Genomic DNA, 20,855 nt, shown 5'->3' on the forward strand with positions numbered 1-20,855 from the left:
AATAAAAGAACTTGCAGAAGATGGTTTGCAAAATTCAGAAGTGGACATTTCAGCCTTGAAGTTGATCGAACAGGACGTCCAGTTGAGTTTGATGATAAGCTCTTTGAGGCATTATTTGAAGAAAATCCTGCATTATCAGTTGAAAAATTGGCAATAAAGCTTAGTTCAAACCATACAACTGTTCATCATCATCTTCAACAACTTGGAAAACGGGTTCCTCATGAATTGTCCGAAAGCAACCGCAAATCCTGAGTTGGCATCTACTCTTCTCTCCATTCTTACGAACCCATTTCACCCATAACCCAATGCATCTGATGCTGCTACAGCTGTAACTGCAAACAAGGATTGGATGACCTCTCATCCATACCATTCACCCTGTCTATGATGGCAGCTCCCTAACAATGTCACAGACGCAGTATCCAGGAGCTTGCAATCAGGAGAGTTGGGAAGCCATGTGGGGTTTGGGGGGGAGGAGTTGTTGGTCACATGTTCACAAGATTCTTCCAGGTTTTGTTAGAGCTGAACTACTCTCTCCTCGTCTTGTTGGAGTTATATTTGATGTCCTTGTGCGGTATATGTCTGATAGTGGACTTCACTATCTTGAATTGCTCTGCAATGCCCTCAACAGCTTTCTGGATGTATTTGGCTGTGTCACTGCTGTAAATGTTTCTTTTTCTTGACCATCAATAACATGTCCTCATTAAACAGCCCTCTAGCTTTTGCTCAGCACTAGAACAATGAAAGATTTGACCACACTCAAGAAGCTGGCAATCTCCAAGTCATTGTGTTTGGCAGCTAGAGTCGCAAGCACAGTGTGCTTTATTATTTCTCCTATCATTCTGGAATCTACTATGTTAATGCTCTCCATACGTGAGACAGAAAATGAGTAAGTTTAAATTTGATTCATGCCATGTAATCTTACATGACATCTTCTATTTAGGTCTCCTAAAATTTGGTTGCAAATTCCTGGTGTGCCAAACTGCTTTCAAATTATGCCCTACTGTCTTCAAAATATGGTCACATTGTAAAATATAGTCCTTGATAGGCTTTGTCAGAGTAAAAGAGAAGAAATACATTTTGATCATAATTCTCTTGGATCAGGACTGACTTGGAACAAACAACCACCAACAACACCTCCCACCTAATGATGTCCTTCAACTCCTAATTACTAGTAGAAAATTATTTCGTGAAATGGCAGTCAACAATATGGGTACCTAATCTACCCCTAACAACCACTGGGTTTAATTTATTATTCTATTTTCAAATGTTTTACAACTTTAAAATAGTATTTTCTTTTTCTATTTCTTGCTAAAACTATTGAATTGTTTTTGTCATTTGTTGTAGAGTTTCTGTGCTGCTCTCCATCAAGAACTGACTGAATATTACAGACTAATGGCTGTCTTGGAGAGTCAGGTAACTTGTCTTTTATATGTAACTCTTTACCATTCAGATATCTCTGTCAAATGCAATGCTTATTTATTCACATTAATTTGAATTAATCATGCATTATATCATAGTTTTGAGATTTCAACGTTGTGACTATATTTTGAGAATGACATTGTAGGATAGGTGTAAGAGACCAATCTTGACAATTTGAACATAAAACAGGTAGAATATTTGGGCCACATATGGTCGATTTGAATGCTAAAGGGTTAACTCAGTTGTGAATTTATTAGATTGCTGGTGTTCTTGCTGTTAATAATCTGTCATACAGGTTGAAAATTTAGTGGCAGCGTATTTGTCTAAATCAGTGGTTCTCAACTGGGGTCCATTTGACTCTTGGGGGTTCATATAAGATTTTGTTGTTAAAATTTATCTGCAATAAATTGGTTATACTTCTACAATACACAAAACATTTTGATAATTATTTTTATGCAGTTCCTGATGATATTCAGTTATGAAAATATAAACATAGAATGCCTATGAGGGTCTGTCTGAGTAAAATAGAATCAAAGGAGTCCATAGGTAAAAAATGGTTGAGAAGCACTGGTCTAGCACATTTCATGCTTGTTGTTATAGACCTACTTTTCCATGCTTGCATGGACTGGATGAACCTTATCATTTGTGCCATCAGTTTATTCCTTAGACAAACAGCAGCAGAGATAACTGCTTGACTTTTTGTTTTTATATGGATTTGTGGGTGTGGTTAAAAAGCTTGCTTCCCAACCACATGGTTCTGGGTTCAGTCCTACTGCATGGAACCTTAGGCAAGTGTCTTCTATAGCCCTGGCCAACCAAAGCCTTGTGAGTGGATTTGATAAACAGAAACTGGAAGAAACCCATTGTTGTGTGTGTGCATATATTTGTGTATGTAAGTGTGTGTTCATATATGTATCCAGTTTTCATTGGAGCATTGGGTTCAATACCTCTCAAACTGAAGAAACATCTGGACACTTCAGAAATACCCCACAATCTTGGTGTATTGCAAAAATCAGCTTTATTTGGAACTGCATGCATACATCCTAAACTAGTCTGTCTGAGATCCTTGTCACTTGACAGACAACACAAATCCCTGGTACACACAAAATTGTCAGTCTACAACATCACAATATTGGATACTGTGTGACGTTTTCAGTAATGATGATGATAATCCTTTCTCTAAAGGCACAAGGCCTGAATTTTTAGGGCGGGGACTAGTCAATTACATCACTGGTACTTATTGACCCTGAAAGGATGAAAGGCAAAATCGACCCTGCTTGGTGGGGGCGACATTGCCTGCTGGGTGGAGGCGATGTTGCCCACCAAGTAGGGGTGACGTTGCCCGCTGGGCAGGGGTGACATTGCCCAAGGGGTGACATTGCCCAAGGGTTGACATGATATTTTACTGAGAAAGTTTTTTATTCCAGCTGCACCAAGAAGAACAAGGCATTGTGGGAGAATATGGTCATCTTTCTTTATGTCGTATGGTTGTGTGGACAACTGACCCATTAATTCGTCTCAAGGCACTAGCTGCTCTGGTTGATGTTTGTAAAAGTAAGTAACAAATTTTGTATTTTTAATTGATTTATCTTAGTGGTTTATCCTCAAACATTGTGTATTCCCCTCTCCATGCATTGTGTCATTTATTTTTCAAACTACACCATAATACAACACAGTCAAATTATGTTGTACCTCTGCAAAATATACACATTTCTCCCCTACTTCAGGTTTGATTGATTATCACTAGTAAAGAGGTAGTCCAGTTATGAAATGATGAGGTGTCAGCAGCAGTAAGTAAGGACATAAACAAGATAGATCTAAACTATTGTTCCAGCATGTAAAACCATCTTGCCCATGCAACACATGGAAAAATGGTTGTGAATCTGATGAGTGAACAAATTTATTTTCTTGGGTTTTAGTAAATACCAGCAAACACTTCACAGTAAACATTTGAATAAATTGCAGTAAATATTAGTGAATAAGTCACTGAAAACATTAGGATAACCAGTCACTAGAGATCTGTAATGGGTAGCAGGTGACAGCAGGGACTAATTAGTAGCAAGTCATTTGGCTGTGATGTAAGACTAATTAGCAGTAATTAAAATTTTAAAAAATTATTGACTCTGCATAAGTTAATTGATACCGTAATAAACATGACTTTGCTGTCACTTCATATTGAAGACATTTCACTTTACTTAAATAGCTAATATCCTAGGGAATGATATGAATGTCACCACTTCACTACAATTTCTGTTTCAATGTAAGAAAGACTTTTTTTTTCAGTTTCAGACAGGGGCTGATGTCTGAACTAGTTAACCCTATAACTACATTGGAATCAAACTGTGCTGACATTGGACTGTGTGTCATCAATAGGTTGAAGGCAATGCAATGTTATGCAGTTATTTTATTTTTAACGTGAAGTGTCATCATTATTTGATGCTGTTTGGCATTGTCTCCAATGTTGTTTGGTATTGTCTCCAATGTTGTTTGGCATTGTCTCCAATGTTCTTTGACACTTTGTGTTCGGTGTTGTTTGATGCTGTCATTGAAACTGTTTTTTAATGCCTGGCTTTTTTGGAATGAGATTATTGGACATGGTTGTTTGGACACTGATGATTTGGCATTGACTGACTGGATATTCAACCTGTTTTGATGACAATAGGTTTTGACACTGATGACAAACACACATGCATGCGTGTGCAGAAATACACACACACAAATAGCGAGAGAAGGAGACAAGTTATGATTAATTAATTGAACTTGATTGACATAAACACTTTCCCTCTCCTCACACACATAAAAAATATGCTCATGCATTGAAGCCTAATTGGAGCCTGGTACAACCTTCTAGCTTGCCAGTCCTCAGTCAAACCGTGCAACCCACACCTGCATGGGTTAAACGATGATGATGATGCATGTAAACAAAGAGAGAAAGAGGCAAAAATTAAAACGTCTGATGTCAAACAGGTCCTTGTCAAGTCAGTGGTGCCAAAATATCTTTTACTCCCAGCTTTTGATGTTTGATGTCTTTTAAGAGACCAAAAATAGCAGTCATTATTCAGTTTTTTTTCTTTGTTTCATTATTACTCCCAGATAAAAGAGGTGGTGCCTTGGCTTCCACAATATATTCCTGTATGCAACATGGCGATCCCTACATCAAACAAATGCTCCAACATCTCCTCAATATGGTAACTCCTTTTTTATCTTTACTTATCTTATTTTTGTATGTTGTTGAGTCACATATCAACTTTAAGCAGATTCATGATCAAAGGCATGCAGGACTTCATTATCTGTGTTCTAAGATTAGGTTGAGATTTGGGAGAGATTTGCTTGCTATTTCTAGCAAGTTAAGCCACCACTTGGAAAATTTTTGGAAATTGATTCCATTATTTGGTTTGATTTTCAAGTTGGAACTATTTATATTGATAATTTCATTGAGGGGAATCTCGTGCCAAAATGTGTGTGTGTGTGTCCCTGTGTTATTCCTGCCATTGACCTGCACAACCCTGTCATCAAGAAAATTCCAGCAGGCTCATGTTGCCCACTGCTTCTAGCTTTGTCACATCAATAAAAACATTGCTAATTGCTTGCCTTCTGGTGCCCCCCACCGTGATGGGGGCCGAGCTGTGAATGATGGGTCTCTCATTTCCTCACTTACCCTCTCCATCCTTTTCACTTCAGCAGACCCTCAACTACCTCGTTATCATCATCACCATCCTTTAACATCCATTTCCATGCTGGCATGAGTTGGGCGGTTTGACCAGGGCTGGCAAGCTGCAGAGCTGTAGCAGCTTTCAGCCTGATTTGGCTTGGTTTCTATGGCTGGATGCCCTTCTTAATACCAACCTCTTCACAGTGTGTATTTGGTGCTTTTTACATGGTGCTAGCACAAAGGCTTTTACATGGCACTGGCACTGGGCTCTTGCAGGCCAATCCTCTTTGTGGGTGGCCTTAACACTTGTGTTGTAGAGGATGGGTCTTCTTGAGTATGGATATCTTGGTCCTTTGTCATCTCTGCCAAAAGGTTCAGTGACCTGAGGTCATCCTTCATGTACTTATTGTTCCTCTTGTTGATTTCTTCCCCTCTCCCTTGCCTTTGTTTGTTCAGTTAAATGTATCACCAATGTTTACTTCATCACATTACAGTTATGGTCTTGAAGTTGTGCTCGTCATACTGACTATGTAGGACTTAACTATTTATTACTTTTCTTCTTTCTAGGTTGTCCATCCTATTTATGTGACGTTGCTGCGCTGGATTTATGATGGAGATTTAGAAAATGACCCCTTAGGAGAAGTAAGAATTCATTTTAATTTTGTTGCAATTGGTTTATTGGTTCTAGGGTGATTCATAAGCCCTCTTTAGCATTTTAAATGGGGTTTATCATATAACCCCTTAGCATTCAGTTTATTCTGTCAAATGTAATGCTTGTTTATTCACTTTGCTTTGAATTAATCATGCATTATCTCCCAGCTGAGACTTTGTTTCCGTGATAGTGTATATTTAGAATCACATTGTAGGGAACATGTCAGAGGCCGAATCTGGACAGGTTGAGCATAAAGCAGGCAGATTATTTGGGCCAGATATGGCCGGTTTTAATGTTAAAGGGTTAAATGTTAATGCGTGACTTCTAAGTCACTTGTTCCATCTTGTTTCATTCATTAGGCTGTGACCATGCTAGGTCACCACCTTGAATTTCTAGTTAATGAATCAACCCGAGTAATTATCTTTCTTTTAAAGCCTGGTACTTATTCTATCAGTCACTTTTGCCAAACCACTAAGTTATGGGGATGTAAACACACCAACAGTGGTGGGACACACATGCATGCATATATGACAGGTTTCTTTCAGTTTCCATCTATCAAATCCACTTGCAAGGCTTTGTTCAGCCTTGGGTTATATTAGAAGACACTTGCCCAAGATGTCACGCAGTGGGACTGAACCTGGAACCATGTGGTTGGGAAGCAAACCACTTGCCACACAGCCCTTCCCACTGCCTAGAATATATATTTTTTAACACTTGGTTGATTGAGATGATGACAATGTCATCTTTGTGATCTGGTAGAAAGAGGGTGGGTTGTGTTGGTGATGAAACAGAATTGGAAAAATAAAAAAGTAAAATGTCATGTATTATTATCATCTAGTTGTGTCCTTCTACATTCTGAGTTCAGGTCTTACTAGGGGAAATTTTTTTTTATCCCCTGAAGGTCTGTAATATACTAGGGTTGATCTGATGAACTATACCTGGCACTGAAATTTCTGACCTAGTGCCTGTGCTATGGATACATTTTTTATATCTGCTTTCCATGATGGTATGGTATGGACAATTAGACTGGATCCAACAGGTTGGCAGGTGGAATTCTGTTTAAGCAACCTATATAACCCCTCATAACTTTTATTTTTCAGAATTTTCAGAAAATGTTTTCAAATTTTTGTTCTGCACATGGGGATTTATACCATTATGAAAAAACAAGTTTTTTAACCCCTTCCCCCTCCAGCAATGGACCGACCTTGGGTGCATCACCATTTCACATAAAAGCACCTACTACACTCTCTGAGTGGTTGGCGTTAGGAAGGGCATCCAGCTGTAGAAACTCTGCCAAATTTAGATTGGAGCCTGGTGTTGCCATCCGGTTTCACCAGTCCTCGGTCAAGTCGTCCAACCCATGCTAGCATGGAAAGCGGACGTTAAACGATGATGATGATGTTTATGGGGAGAAAAATATTGGAAAACATCAATACATGTCAGTGACAAAGAAACAAGGAAGGTATCAAGTGGTCGGGAGATGTGCTAAAAATAACAGCTAAATTGCCCTTAAATCATACACACAAAAGTCTTTTTGTTTTTTGGGGGTTTTTTTTTGCATAATTGTATCAATACTTGTGTGTAGGACACAAATTTGTAAACTTTTTATGAAAATTCTAAAAAGTAAAAAATTTGTGGGGTTATATTGGGGTGCTTAAACCAGAATTCTACTGGTTGGAGACCATGTCTTGCTCCAGTATCTTAGTTTTTGACATAGTTTCTGCAGATGTCTGTCCTTCCTATCACCAGCCATTTTACAGAGTGCATTGGGTGCTATTTTTGTGCATCCAGCAGAGGTGAACTTGGTGAACTTTCCTTGTAACTCTCAAGAATGAAGAACCCCCTTTGCCTGAGAAAGAAAATACTAGAAGGTGTATGCAATGTGTTGAGAGGTTAATGTATGATGGGAGGAGTGGGGACAGGTTTGTTGTAGAGGTGATTCATGGTCACATGGTTATTTGCATTTTACATGGGTGAGTGAGGGTGGCTGAAGTGGTGCCACTAAGAGAGGTAAAAGTGGAGGTGACGAAATGCCAGAAAATACTCTCAAGGTGACTTGCCCAAGAAGGTTGATAGAAGGGGACATGGGGCCAGGAGAATCAGCAGAGATTTTTTAAAGTTTGCAAGAGTGTGACGAGAGAGTGAGAGATGGATATAAGTATAGAGTGGAGGTGGTTATGTATATCGAAGGTGAGTGGTGAATTGAAATGATGTGAATGACGGATATATCTCAATTGGAAGTAGCTCTAAAGGGAGAGAGGACTTGTAGTACCATGCCTTTACTTGTTTATATATTTGTTAAATAAGCAAATAAACTTTGGTTATGTAGACCCTTATTTATGTTTGTGATTTGATATTTTACAGTTTTTTGTGGCCTGCAACCCTAAAATTGGTGTTGACGTGTGGCGGAGTAAATACATGCTACGTACTGCTATGATTCCATCTTTTATCAGTACTGAACAGGCAGAAAAGGTCAGTGGCTTATTCATTTTCTTTTTCTACCTCTGTTTGCTCCCCCTCCCTGCTCTCTCTCTTCTACAGCTCTTTATGTTTATCTTCTGTGTCTATATTATAGCTATGTATATTTGGATATGTGACCTAGTGGTTAGCGTGTTTCATTCATTCATAAGATCTTGGTTTTGATTCCTGGACATAGCAGTGTGTTGTGTTCTTGAGCAAAGTCCTTCATTCCATTTTGCGCCAATCCACTCATCTGTAAATGAGTTCATACAGTGACTGGGAAGTTATCCCTTTGACAGACTGGCATCTCATTTAGGGGTCAAGTATTGCAATCTCAGTCACTTATACACCATGGAATGTCTTTCAATTGCTGATTTCCCATTTATGGTCACAGATCCTTTATAAGATTGGAATCCAAGCTAGATGGAAAACTTACACCCCAATGTTAAGAGCAGTCTTAAACATATGTTGGAGAACTCATCCCACCAAAAAACAGCTGAATGGAGATTGCTTGCCTGATTCCACCATTATATGGGAAAGGCACTTGTGCTTTGCAGGACATTGCTGGCGAGCTAAACAATAGCTGGCAAGTGACCGTCTATGGACGCCAGAGCATGGCTGTACTCAAGCAGGTCATCTGAACACAACATATGCAGATCAACTCACCAGAGATACTGGATGCCTCCCAAAGATCTCTCAACTAATGCAGAACTGAGATGAATGGCGTATGTGGGTTAAAATTGTCTGAGCAAGCTCCACCAGTCAATTTAAACCATAGAAACTGAGTTAAGATCTAGCTTTATGAGTCTTAGGGTTCATGAAAGACCTAACCTGTGGATGCATCAAATGTATGTAGTACCAGTACACACACATACTCTCTCTCTCTCTCACTTCATCATTCTATGTTTTCTATGTTCTTCTGTAAAAATCGTAATAATTTTATCTAGATTAGAAGAATGCCGTTAAGTTTTTACAGTCCACTCTATGTCTGTCATTTAGAATTTCTTTCCTATTCATTGAAATATTTCTCCATTACCCGACTCAGTAACCTGTCATTATTTTGTTTAGATCTTAAATGCTGGCAAATCCATCAAATTTCTCCACTGCGTCTGTAATGAACAAACCCCAGCTAAAGGTCAACAAGCTGTACAAGAGATCAATGTTAAACAAGGTATGAAAGATTCTTATTGAATTTTCTTATTCAGTGGTATCCGTTTTTTTTTCCTAAACCTATTTCTTCTACCATTTCTACTAATTTCATAACATCTATAATGTGAATAGTATTGATATTTCTACTTTGAATGTTTAGCTGAATCCATGTTTACCCAGAACACAAACTCCAGCTTTCAGCAGATGATTGATTCGGTTTATGTAGAAACCAGTCGAAGACTTCTTGATTGCATGCACAAAAATTACAAGTTTATGGATCACCTAAAGGTAAGCAAAATATTTATGGGTCCTCATGAAAACATTTTCAGCCGTATAATTTATTTTCCTCCAAGGATTTCTTATTAGTCTAATGCAACATTAGATCTATCTTGAATGATGAGATCTAAATGATTTAAGATTGAAATGGTGTGTTGCCTTCCTGGCACTTGTGCCAATGGCACGTGAAAAGACATTCGAGCGAGATTGTTGCCAGTTCCACTGGATTGGCTCCTGTGTAGGTGGCACGTAAAATACACCATTTCGAGCGTGGCCGTTGCCAGTACCGCCTGACTGGCCTTCGTGCCGGTGGCACATAAAAGCACCCATTACACTCTGAGTGGTTGGCGTTAGGAAGGGCATCCAGCTGTAGAAACTCTGCCAGATCAGATTGGAGCCTGGTGTAGCCACCTGGTTCACCAGTCCTCAGTCAGATCGTCCAACCCATGCTAGCATGGAAAGCGGATGTTAAACGATGATGATGATGATACTATTGATTGATACAGTCATTGATTGTTGAGAGTTGAATATATTGTACATTGATATCACACATTAATATTTTTTCCTTCAATGTAGCACTTTGGTTGAAAGTGAAGAACATTTGACATTTGAATGTCTGTATGTGAGTTCAATTATGATAGATGTGCAGCACCAGTTTTTATAAGGTTGTTAACTGGCAGAATTGTTACCATGCTGGGCAAAATGCTTAGCAGCATTTTGTCTGTCTTCACACTCAGAGTTCAAATTCTTCCAAGGTCGACTTTGCTTTAAATCCATTTGGGGTTGATAAAATAAGTACCAGTTTAACACTGGGGTTGAAGTAATTGACTTACCTTCTCCCCCTAAATTACTGGCCTTGTAACAAAATTTGAAACCAATTTATATTTTTCCTTTCTTTATATTTCGATAAATGTAGAATTTTATAACACTCTACATATATGTAGAATTTTATGTCAGTATGAAAAAATTAGACTCTGCTAGTGGAGATAAAGTTAGTTTTGTATCTTTTTAGGCACTTCGGCGATATCTACTTTTTGGTCAAGGAGACTTTATCACACACCTAATGTGTTTGCTGGAGTAAGTTCATCATGTATTTGCATATCACCTCTCACCTCCTCTCTTCCCCGCCATCTCTTTCTCTTCTTTCTTTTCCTCTCTTGCTGGGTAACCACGTACCTCCTCTACAGTAAGACACCCGTTTCTCTCTCTCTCTGTCACACTCTAACCTTTCATCATCTGACACAAGATCCCCTCTTCCAGTGCCCCCGCTCCTCTCAAAATACCTTGCTTATATATATATCGAGTGCAGATTGCATTGAATAACCAGCTGGAGGAGGAGGCATCCTCCTGGGGTTAAAATGGTAGTAACATTGGTTTGTATGGGACGGCTGTGTTGAAGTGGCGATAAACACTACTTCTCTCTCTTTCTCTCTCAATTTTGTTTTGACAAAATAAATTTAATCTTTTTTTTCTGAGATTTATATAAAAATAATATCCAGGATTTTTTGACAATCATATAAACAACAATGTTCATTTGTTATTTCTGTCATTGATAAAGTATCAGTTGAGTACAAGAGTTGATTTTTTTTTTCTCTTTCTCCCTCTGATTTGATTGTTACAATCATGAGAAGCTCCATATGAGACTGTTCATAACATCCATTTATCTAGAAATGAAGTGTAGTTAAGTGATGGATAGGGAGGAACCTTGCTTTATTTAATGGGGCCTTTCATTTCATGCTCATATTCTTTTATATATAAAAAAAAGCAGACCTAATGTGAAATATTTATCTGGATTTCTTTAGGACAGAATTAGCAAAACCTGCTAACACCCTTTACCCTCACAACTTGACTGGGATTCTGGAAGCTGCAATCCGAGCAACAAATGCTCAGTTTGATGACAGTGATATTTTAGATCGTTTGGATGTGAAAATGATGGAGGTTTGTGTATATTTTATTGTTTGTTGTTCTTAAGTACATATATTATGGATTGATATTTGGATTGTTGGAGTTCTCTCTTATTTTCTTTTCATTGTCTTTAACCCTTTTCTTACCATAATTTTGTTGAAATATTTTTTGAAATAAGAATTTAGTGAAATGACTGTGTTCATAATTAAGATGGTGTTTGGAACATAAAGTGACATGAAATTTCGATGGAAGATTTTAATTTTGATCATATTAAAAGGGGAAGTTTGAGTTATAGTGGTTCAGCAAAAGAGACTGATAGGATAAGTATCAGACTTTAAAAAAATAAGTACTGGGGTTGATTTGTTCAACTAAACCTTCCATGGTGGTGCCCAGTATGGCCACAGTTTCAGTGACTGAATCAAGTAAAAGTTAAATGATATATATACACACATTATATATATGTGTGTGTGTGTGGAAGGCAGCTACCCATTCCAGTGTTGCATAAAAGCACCCAGTACACTCTGTAAAGTATTTGGTGTTAGGAAGGGCATCTAGCCATGCCAAAACAGACATGGAGCCTGGTCAGCTCCTGTCAAACCGTCCAGCCCATGCCAGCATGGAGAAGGGACATTAAATGATCATGATGTGTGTGTGTGTGTGAGTATGTCCCCTTGTCTTAACATTACATGATTGTTGTAAATGTCATCCATTATTTCCGATATTTTGTGGAAACATGTCTGATCACGAGGAATTGTTACCTTGCTTGAAGAGAAGTAAAGGTTGACAACAGGGTAAACAACTGGTTGCAGACAATCTGCCTTGGTCAACTCCATTGAGCACATATGAACTTGGAAAAGATATTAAAAACAATAATGATGATGCTTGTAAGAGTTGTTTCGTTGAGCCGTGTTGTTTCTCTATATTGTTATGCCATCTCTCTCTCTCTCTCTCTCTCTACTTGTTGTTGTTTATCCTCATAATAATTTATCTTCTTTATTGCAGGTTTCCTCCCAAGACACAGGTTGGGATGTCTTCAGTTTATACTATCATGTTGATGGACCAATTAAAACTGTAAGTTATTTCTTCTGACTCTGTTCTTAATGATTGAGTTATCTTTAATCTTTTGAGCTTATTATATTTAGAAAACATTTTCTGGTTATATCATCATCATCATCATCGTTTAACGTCCGCTTTCCATGCTAGCATGGGTTGGACATATGTATATACATATATCTGTACATACACTGCACTGTTCATTATTTGTATATACCATTATTTCTTATACTATGCTCTCCATAGATGCTATATTTATATACACTTGGTTGTCTACATACACTTGATTGTCTGTAGATACTATATTCCTAAACACTCTGCTGGATTGTCAGAAGTCATATTTCTATCACATGGCTATATAATTAAGAAGTTTGCTTTGAGCCACAAGGTTTTTGAATTCAATCCCAATTTATGGCACCTTGGCCAGTGTCTTTTTGTAGAGCTTCAGGTTGACCAAAGTCTTCTTAATGAAATTTGGTAGATGGAAACTGTATGGAAGCCCATCATGTGTATGTATGTATGTATATATACCTGTGTGTGTGTGTGTACGTGTACACACATATATGACAACATTTTATAAACAAACTTTGGAAGTGTAGCTTATCTGTAAAATACCAAACACATTTGATGCTTCCAAAGTTTGTTTATAAAATGTTGTCACATTCGAAAAACTATTAGTGTTAAAATTGATGGTAATTGTTGTCAGGAGCTGTTTAACTTAATGGTAGAGCACTCAGCTGGTATCTGAAGGATACAGGTTTGATTCCTGTAGCCAACTGCTGGCAACGTTTTTCCATCTTATCAGGGCAAATTGCTAGTATTTCTCTGCTGTTCTTACAACTTTACTGCATTCAAAATCTTCTTTCTTGTGTGTAAAATATATATAATCTTCATTCAACAACCCTTTTGCCATGCTGGCATGGGTTAGATGGTTTGACAAGAACAGACAAGCCAGAGGGTTCCATCAGGTTCTGTGTCTGCTTTAGCATGGTTTCTACAACTGGATGCCCTTCCCAATGCCAACCACTTAACAGTGTGTACTGGATGCTTTTTATGTAGCACCAGCACTGATGAGGTTGCCAAGTATATGCAAGGTAAGACCCTTAATTGAATATGGTATAGACTGGAGGAATAAGAAGATAGGAGAAGAACAGGTGTTTTGCTGAAGTAGTGAATGTGTGGCTTGCCCACCTGGAAAGTGAGAGAGAGAAAGAAAAAGACAGATGTGATGTCTGGGTGGTGTGTTGAGCAAAACACTTCATTTCACATTGACTCTGCAATCATTTTGGCATCTGATGCATGGTATTAGGTTCACCTGTACGGGTTATGTCAATTTGATGGTGGGCATGAACTGCACAGCATGAACGTTTAATCACTATAAACAAATCACCTGTGCCGGTTGTTCAGCAAGAAATTGCAGGCCCAAGAGATTACCACACACACGCTCACAGATGTATGCACACACACACACACACACACTCATCATCACAATTTAATGTCCCATTTTCCATGCTGGCATGGATTGGACAGTTTGACAGGAACTGATGAGCCATAGGAGTGCACCAAGCTCCGGTGTTTGCTTTGGTATATTTGTGTATGTGTGTGTGTTTGTCTTCATACCACTTTGGTATTAGTGAAGCTTATGTCCTCCATAATCAAGTATCACTATTGCCCAAGTAGTTTAATGTGTAAAGAAAGACCAGTAAAACAGAGGACTTGAATGCAAGGAGGACTGGCATCAAGAAGGGCATCCAGCTCTAGAATACAGCCTCGAGAAGAAGTTTTGTCACATCCATACTTGGAAGTAAGAATAACATTGTCTAACCTGGATTATCTATAAATGCCATATTCATTTGACATGCCAAACCACTGCAACAGCACTTTAAGAAAACATTTCTCCCACTTAGCTCTGAGAAACAAAAGTAGATATATACATTGAAAAAGCTGTAAAACCGCAATGGCTTCAGCAACCTGAAAGACTCTGCAGTGGTTGCACACCACCAATAATAAGTGTTGAAGAACCATTGTCTCACTTCAAAGACTGAATCTACCTTGATTGCCTTTGATGTACCTATGTATGGGAGGCGATATGGTATAACTTGCAGAGTGTATATGTGGCGTCCATTTAGTCATTTGGCCAGTAACTCGATGGTAACTGGAAACAGCAACAACACAATAGCAGTGTTATTAGTTCAGTCTACATTGCACTGCAGCTCTTCTACTTTCAGTGTCGTACATCACACTGTAGCTTTTCTACCTTTACTGCCATACAACATGACTATATTGTCATTGACATACCATCCAAACACGGGTCTTCTGGATTTAATTATAGCATATGCTATGCAATAATGTGTTTATTCATTTAAAAGCCTTCCTTTTAGTTGAATTTAAAACGTATAATAAACATATTTTTCATTACAAATTATAAAAAAGATTGTGAGTTAGGGTTGCCTGCTGTCTCTTGATGGCATCTTGGGTATCGAAACATTTAATTTAGAACTTCTGTTTTTCATGTTTCTTTTATTATCTCATTCTCGTTAGTTGCTTTATGTTTAATGTCTTTATTAATTCCTGTTCTCTTATTTCATTGTTATCTCATTACCATTAGGTGTTCTATGATGAGTGTGTTATCATGTACTTGAAAGCATTCAACTTCCTTTGGCGTGCTAAACGAATGGAACATATTCTTGCAACAGTTTGGAAAGGACTGCTTTTCAATGCGAAAAGCTATCGCCATTTACCAGGTGAGGTAAATTTTTGTGTCTTCCTCACTGATGTCTAGCTTCTGATATGTTTCTTGTTTGGAAGAAGAGAGCCTGTCACAGCCACATGCCTGTTGCAGGACCTCTAAGGCCAGAGAGATTAATTTTATTCTTGAGCGATTACAAATTGACTGGAAAAACATGGACAGGGAGTGATGTACTAAGGAAGAAGGACTGGGGATAGTGGTGTGTGTGTGTGTGTGTGTGTTCTAGAAGAGTAGACACAATATGAGTGACAGACATGTAAGTCAAATGGGTTTGGGTGGAAGTGGCACAAGAGCAGCTAGCTCCATGAAAAGAGAGAGAGAGAGAGAGAGAGAGAGACAGACAGACAGAGACAATACTGTAGTAGTGGTTATAGCAGAAAAGTTGCTGGGGAGATAGTATTTCTATGGGCCACTTGGTTGAAGTGTATCGGAGACTGCATGCCATGACAATTTACTGTTACAGTTAAGAGAATTTACATTAAAATATGGTAGATGGAGATTATTTATGAGGGAGGAAATATATGCAGGGTGAAGGATTATAAGGTTGAAGATATGCAAATTGGATTGTTATATATTATTATATAAACTCACATGGAGGGGATCTATTTATGTTGTTGATTGGAATGGTCAACTTTGATGGGGGTGACAGTACACAGTGTGTCAGGTGAGTAGGTGATTGGTGACAGAGAACTTATTGTAGGTTATTGTGATGTGGTATGAGTGAAGGTAGAGAACATGTAGTGTGACGTTATATGGTAGCAAAGGTGGAGGGCCTACAGTGTTGTGATGTATGGCAATGAAGGTAGAGGACCACTGTGTTGATGTATGGAAGAGTATGTGGAGGGCCTACAACTGTGATTCTCAACCAGGGTCCATATGACCCTTGGGGGTCCATATAAGATTTTGTTAAAATTTATTTGCAATAAATTGATTATACTTCTATAATACACAAAATATTTTAATTGTTTTTAATACAATTTTTAATATTTAATTATAAAAATATAAGGTTTTGAGGGTCCATTCAAGTAAAATAGGGATCAAAGGGGCCCATAAGTAGAAAATGGTTGAGATTCACTGTCCCGCAGTGTAGTAATGTATAACAATGAAGGCAGAGAGTCTATAGTATGATATTGTAAATGTAGAGGTGCTACAGTGTGTTATACAGTAGTGAAGATAGAGTACCTACAGAGTGATGTATGACAGTGAAGGTAAAAGACCTACAGTGTGATGTATGGCAGTGGAGGTGCTACAAATGTATGGTAGTGAAGGTAGAAAACTTGTAGAGTCATGTTGATAATATTGTAGTATGTCTACAAAGTATGTTTTCCATTTTGAATTTCCAGAATTGAAGAATCCTTTGCACCGATGTCATGTCCAGTGTTCTAAAATGGTGCAGTTCATAAGCCAGCTGCAGTATTACATAAACTTTGAGGTAAGGAGTATTTCTGGTTACCCTTGTATCTATGATGTATAATGTTATGACAGGGTTAGATAAATACATTCAACAAAACTGTTTACGAAACCTTGTTACATGATGTTGTACTTTATCATGAACCTTATGTTGATGGAACTTACTGATGTTTCTCCACCTATCTTTTAGCCATTCTTATGTGATACAAAAAGTAAAAACTGTTTAATTACTTGAAATACGATATAATACTGGACCAAGGGGCTGCCATGTTTGGTTGTTTCTTTGTGTTCCCAGTGAGGTCAGTTTTGCCTCTCCACCCTTGGACCGTGGGAAGAAAATAAATATCAGTGAATTACTGAAGTTGATATAATAGACTGCACCCTTTGCCAAAATGTGGGTTGAAAATCAGTGTAAAGTTCCTGCTAAAAAAAAATTCTGAATCTTCTAGCGAAAGGAGAGTTTGTGTGTATGTATATGCATGCAGGTGTCTGTGTGTGTATGTATATATGTATGTTATTTTTTTCTTTGCCTGAAGAATTTCTAATAGAAAATTCTTTACATGTTTTTCTTACTTATAAAACTTTGTAATTTCTATTAGCAAATGAAACATGTGTAATGGTGAATAAATAATACCAAAAGAATTCCCAATTTCGCTATACATATATATATATATATATATAGTATCAGTTATCAATAGATGAAACCATAACACCTTCATGTCATGTTTTTGTCTGTGCAAAATAGTATCAGCTGGTTGCAAGTCCTTGCTGGACAGTTATTATTTTGGAGAGCACTGGTTACCCCTGACTATATTGGATGGCCACTGTTGACTCTCCTGGGTTCCTCTACCCCTTGATGGTTCTTGTTTTTCATCATGCAGGGTGTCCAAAAATCATCTTCCTCCCCAAGCAAGCTTGGTGGGGTTGCCAATTTAGTCAACGACAATCTGACCATGCAACAGGTTGTACTGGGTTATGCTAGAGGAATCTAACACACACACTCTTCTTGAGAAACGTTTAACTCTAGTCTGCTCTGATCCACCAGACCTTTGATCAAAGGTGTTTTAATTGTAGCCACCTTGTCCTTTTTTTTTTTTTTTAATCTCAGATATAGCATATTTAGTGCTACATATCCAGTATGCCTTGCTAGGATTTGGTTTGAGGAAAATTTTGGCTGCTGTTTTTAGCACTTTGGTTATCCAAAAGGTTCTTGGCTGCTATTTCTAGTTGGGTGAATGGTCACTTAGGGCTTTTTTTTGTTTGGCATGCAACTGTTATTTCCAGCAGGCTGGGTGACTATTTAGACCTCTTCCACCACTTAAGCTTATTTATCTCTTGAATTTGTGGCTGGGAAGAAATATGTTGAGTAGAATAAAGAGTTGTCAGTTCTTATTTCTAGGTTCTGGAATGTTCTTGGGATAAATTGGTGAATGAAGTGAAGAAATCTAAAGATTTAAATGACATCATAAAGGCACATGATTTGTTCTTGGAAGAAATTACAACTGGCTGTTTATTGGACAAAGACTCTTATGTAAGTGCTTGTTGTTGTTCTTACAATCCATGTTTAAGATGTACCTCATCCCAAACTTGGTCAGTCAGTTATATGACAGATACTAGTTTCAGCTGTGACCATGGTAAGGCTTGGAACTAGTATCAGACTCAGCTGACTGGTACCCTTTCTTTATCTGCTTTCGAGATTATTAGTGACACGAGTTGAACTTGTGTGTGTGTATATATATATATATATATATATATATATATATATATATATATCTATCTATGTTCTTAGATGACAACTTTCTGAAGGCTGTGGATGAAATCTGTGACCGGGGCAAAGTCTCTGCCAGATGGAATGTCCAATGTAATTCTTATTTATTTGCATTAATTTGAATTAGTCATGCACTATATCATAGCTTTGAGATTTCAATGATGTGATTGTTTATTTTTAAAATAATATTGCAAGTTAAGTGTGAGAGGTCAGATCTGGAGATTGTTTTGGCCGGATGTGGTCAGTTAAAATGCTAAAGGGTTAAATACTAAAAAGTGTAACCTTAATATTCCCTATTCTAGAGTTCATATTTCCAACATTATTACAAATTGGATTCCATCTTGTTTTGTTCTTTTTTTTTTGTCTACAGAAAATCTCAGAACAACTTCGTAGTATTTTTGATTTAATTATTAAATTCCAAGTTGAATTGGAAAAGATGTATAAATTAATTAATGAGGAGAAACTAAGACGGGCAGAGATTGAATCTGCAAGAAAAAGGAAAACAAATAAGGTAAATATATTTCTGATAATTTTCGATTTTACTGTAACTATTTTATATACATATACAAAGTGTGTATGTGTGTGTTCATTAGCAGTGTATCTTGAGGCCGCTTCAGTCAGAAATAGTAGCCTATAATATATTGGGTTAAAATTCTTTAGCCAGATAACTGCCTGCTGGACTCATACCAGGCATTTTATGGGTTATAGGACATCCCACGAGTATCGTTTCTGGTTTTTTTTTTCTGATCCAAGGGGCTTTCACTCTGTATTATAAGCTATTTTTTTTATAACTGAATTCACTTTGAGATACATTATTAGTAAAGATTTATATATTTCTTGATGTTTGTACAATTGCATTCTAAATATACAGGGTGTTCCTGAAACATGTAAAACCATTGATTACTCAAATTTCATTTCCTTTTGGATTTAATCCATTAGCGATAATAAAGGGAACCAGACTAAGTTTTGAATAAAGGAAATTTATCTGAAAGTGCTACTGGAAGATTGAAAACACAGTTAAAGTGTGAAGACAGTTGAAGAGGCAGGTTCAAACAGATTCACCTATGCAACTTACTATCACTTGAATGAAGGATAAGTTTAAATCAAACGGAACTGTTCAGAATGTCCATGCAAAAACATCCTGGCAGTCCTTGGACATTGGCAGTATTTTTCTAGTATACTTTCTTGCTTTGTGGGTCTTGTCAGAGTTCAAGAAAATTCCTGCTGCAAGCAAATTGTGAAACAGGAATTTCAAAATGAAGTGTCTCTTGCATTTTGAAGTGCTGTTATTGGAAACGTTACATTTCAAGAATAGTCCATTCTCTCAATGAAGATAATCCAGACCGAAGTGGTGCTTGGAAAGATGTGTAGAAGATGCATACTTTCCAACAAAGATTGTTTATAGTAATGAGGCTACATTTAAATCAAATGGTTCAGTTAACTGCCACAATTGCACCAACTGAGGATCTGAGAATCTGTATATTATGCAAGAACATCATGTTAATTTACCAAGAATTAGAGTATGATGCAGCTTATCATCAAATGGATTGATTGGACTTTTTTTTTATGGTAATGATTAGTCCTGTTTACACGAACTTGCTGCAACATTTTGTCATGCCAAGTATTCAAGAAGACTTTGAAGATGTGGAGTTTTATTTCCACCAAGATGGAGAATCCCACTCTACCATAGTAATGTAAGGGCCTACCTTGATGAAAGTTTGGCTAACAGGTGGATTGGACAAAGAGATTCAGAAATATTTCCTCTGCATCCATCAGACGTCACACCACTGAACCTTTTTCCTATTGGGTTACTTAGAAGAAAGTCTACAGTACAAAATTGGCAACAGTTGCTGAATTGAGAGCAGCCACTGGATGAGAATGCACACAAACACCTAACAAAATACATCTTGGTGTTTGTGCTTCTGTCGATTCGTTTTATCAATAGGCTGTGGACCAGAGCAGTTATTAATTTGCAAACTGTTTGGAAAGAGGCGTTCATAATAAAATGAAATTTTATCAAGATTCTATTATATTTTGAAAATGTATTTTAACCCTTTAGCATTCAGATTACTCTGTCAAATGCAATGCTTATTTATTCACATTGTTTTGTATTAATTCTGCATTATCTTGAAGTTTCAAGATTTTCGATAATGTGATTGTTTATTTATAGAATAACCTTGTAGGATAAGTGTAAGGGGTCAGATTTGACCAGTTTGGACACAAAAACAAGTAGAATATTTGAACCAGATACAAGTTCGGATGCTAAAGAGTTATTAAACACTGACTTTATAATCATTTACTGTATGTATACTTGTTTGGGGGCATCCTGTGTATATATATATATGTATATATATATGTATAT

At 37.4% G+C, this 20,855-nt stretch overlaps 1 protein-coding gene across 1 annotated transcript in view; it reads left to right on the forward strand.

Annotated features, from left to right (window-relative positions):
• Positions 1-20,855, forward strand: part of LOC106875425 (gamma-tubulin complex component 3 homolog) — a 57,446-nt gene that overhangs the window by 30,333 nt on the left and 6,258 nt on the right. The window contains exons 11-24 of the mRNA XM_014923569.2: positions 1,345-1,413; positions 2,847-2,973; positions 4,513-4,607; positions 5,639-5,713; positions 8,088-8,195; positions 9,252-9,354; positions 9,493-9,620; positions 10,621-10,685; positions 11,411-11,546; positions 12,516-12,584; positions 15,175-15,310; positions 16,659-16,747; positions 18,125-18,256; positions 18,864-19,004. Coding sequence (XP_014779055.1) covers positions 1,345-1,413; positions 2,847-2,973; positions 4,513-4,607; positions 5,639-5,713; positions 8,088-8,195; positions 9,252-9,354; positions 9,493-9,620; positions 10,621-10,685; positions 11,411-11,546; positions 12,516-12,584; positions 15,175-15,310; positions 16,659-16,747; positions 18,125-18,256; positions 18,864-19,004 — 1,473 coding nt within the window. The remainder of the gene's footprint in view (positions 1-1,344; positions 1,414-2,846; positions 2,974-4,512; positions 4,608-5,638; positions 5,714-8,087; positions 8,196-9,251; positions 9,355-9,492; positions 9,621-10,620; positions 10,686-11,410; positions 11,547-12,515; positions 12,585-15,174; positions 15,311-16,658; positions 16,748-18,124; positions 18,257-18,863; positions 19,005-20,855) is intronic.

This window comes from Octopus bimaculoides, chromosome 19 (genome assembly GCF_001194135.2).
Source record: "Octopus bimaculoides isolate UCB-OBI-ISO-001 chromosome 19, ASM119413v2, whole genome shotgun sequence".
Classification (NCBI taxonomy): Eukaryota; Metazoa; Mollusca; class Cephalopoda; order Octopoda; family Octopodidae; genus Octopus; species Octopus bimaculoides.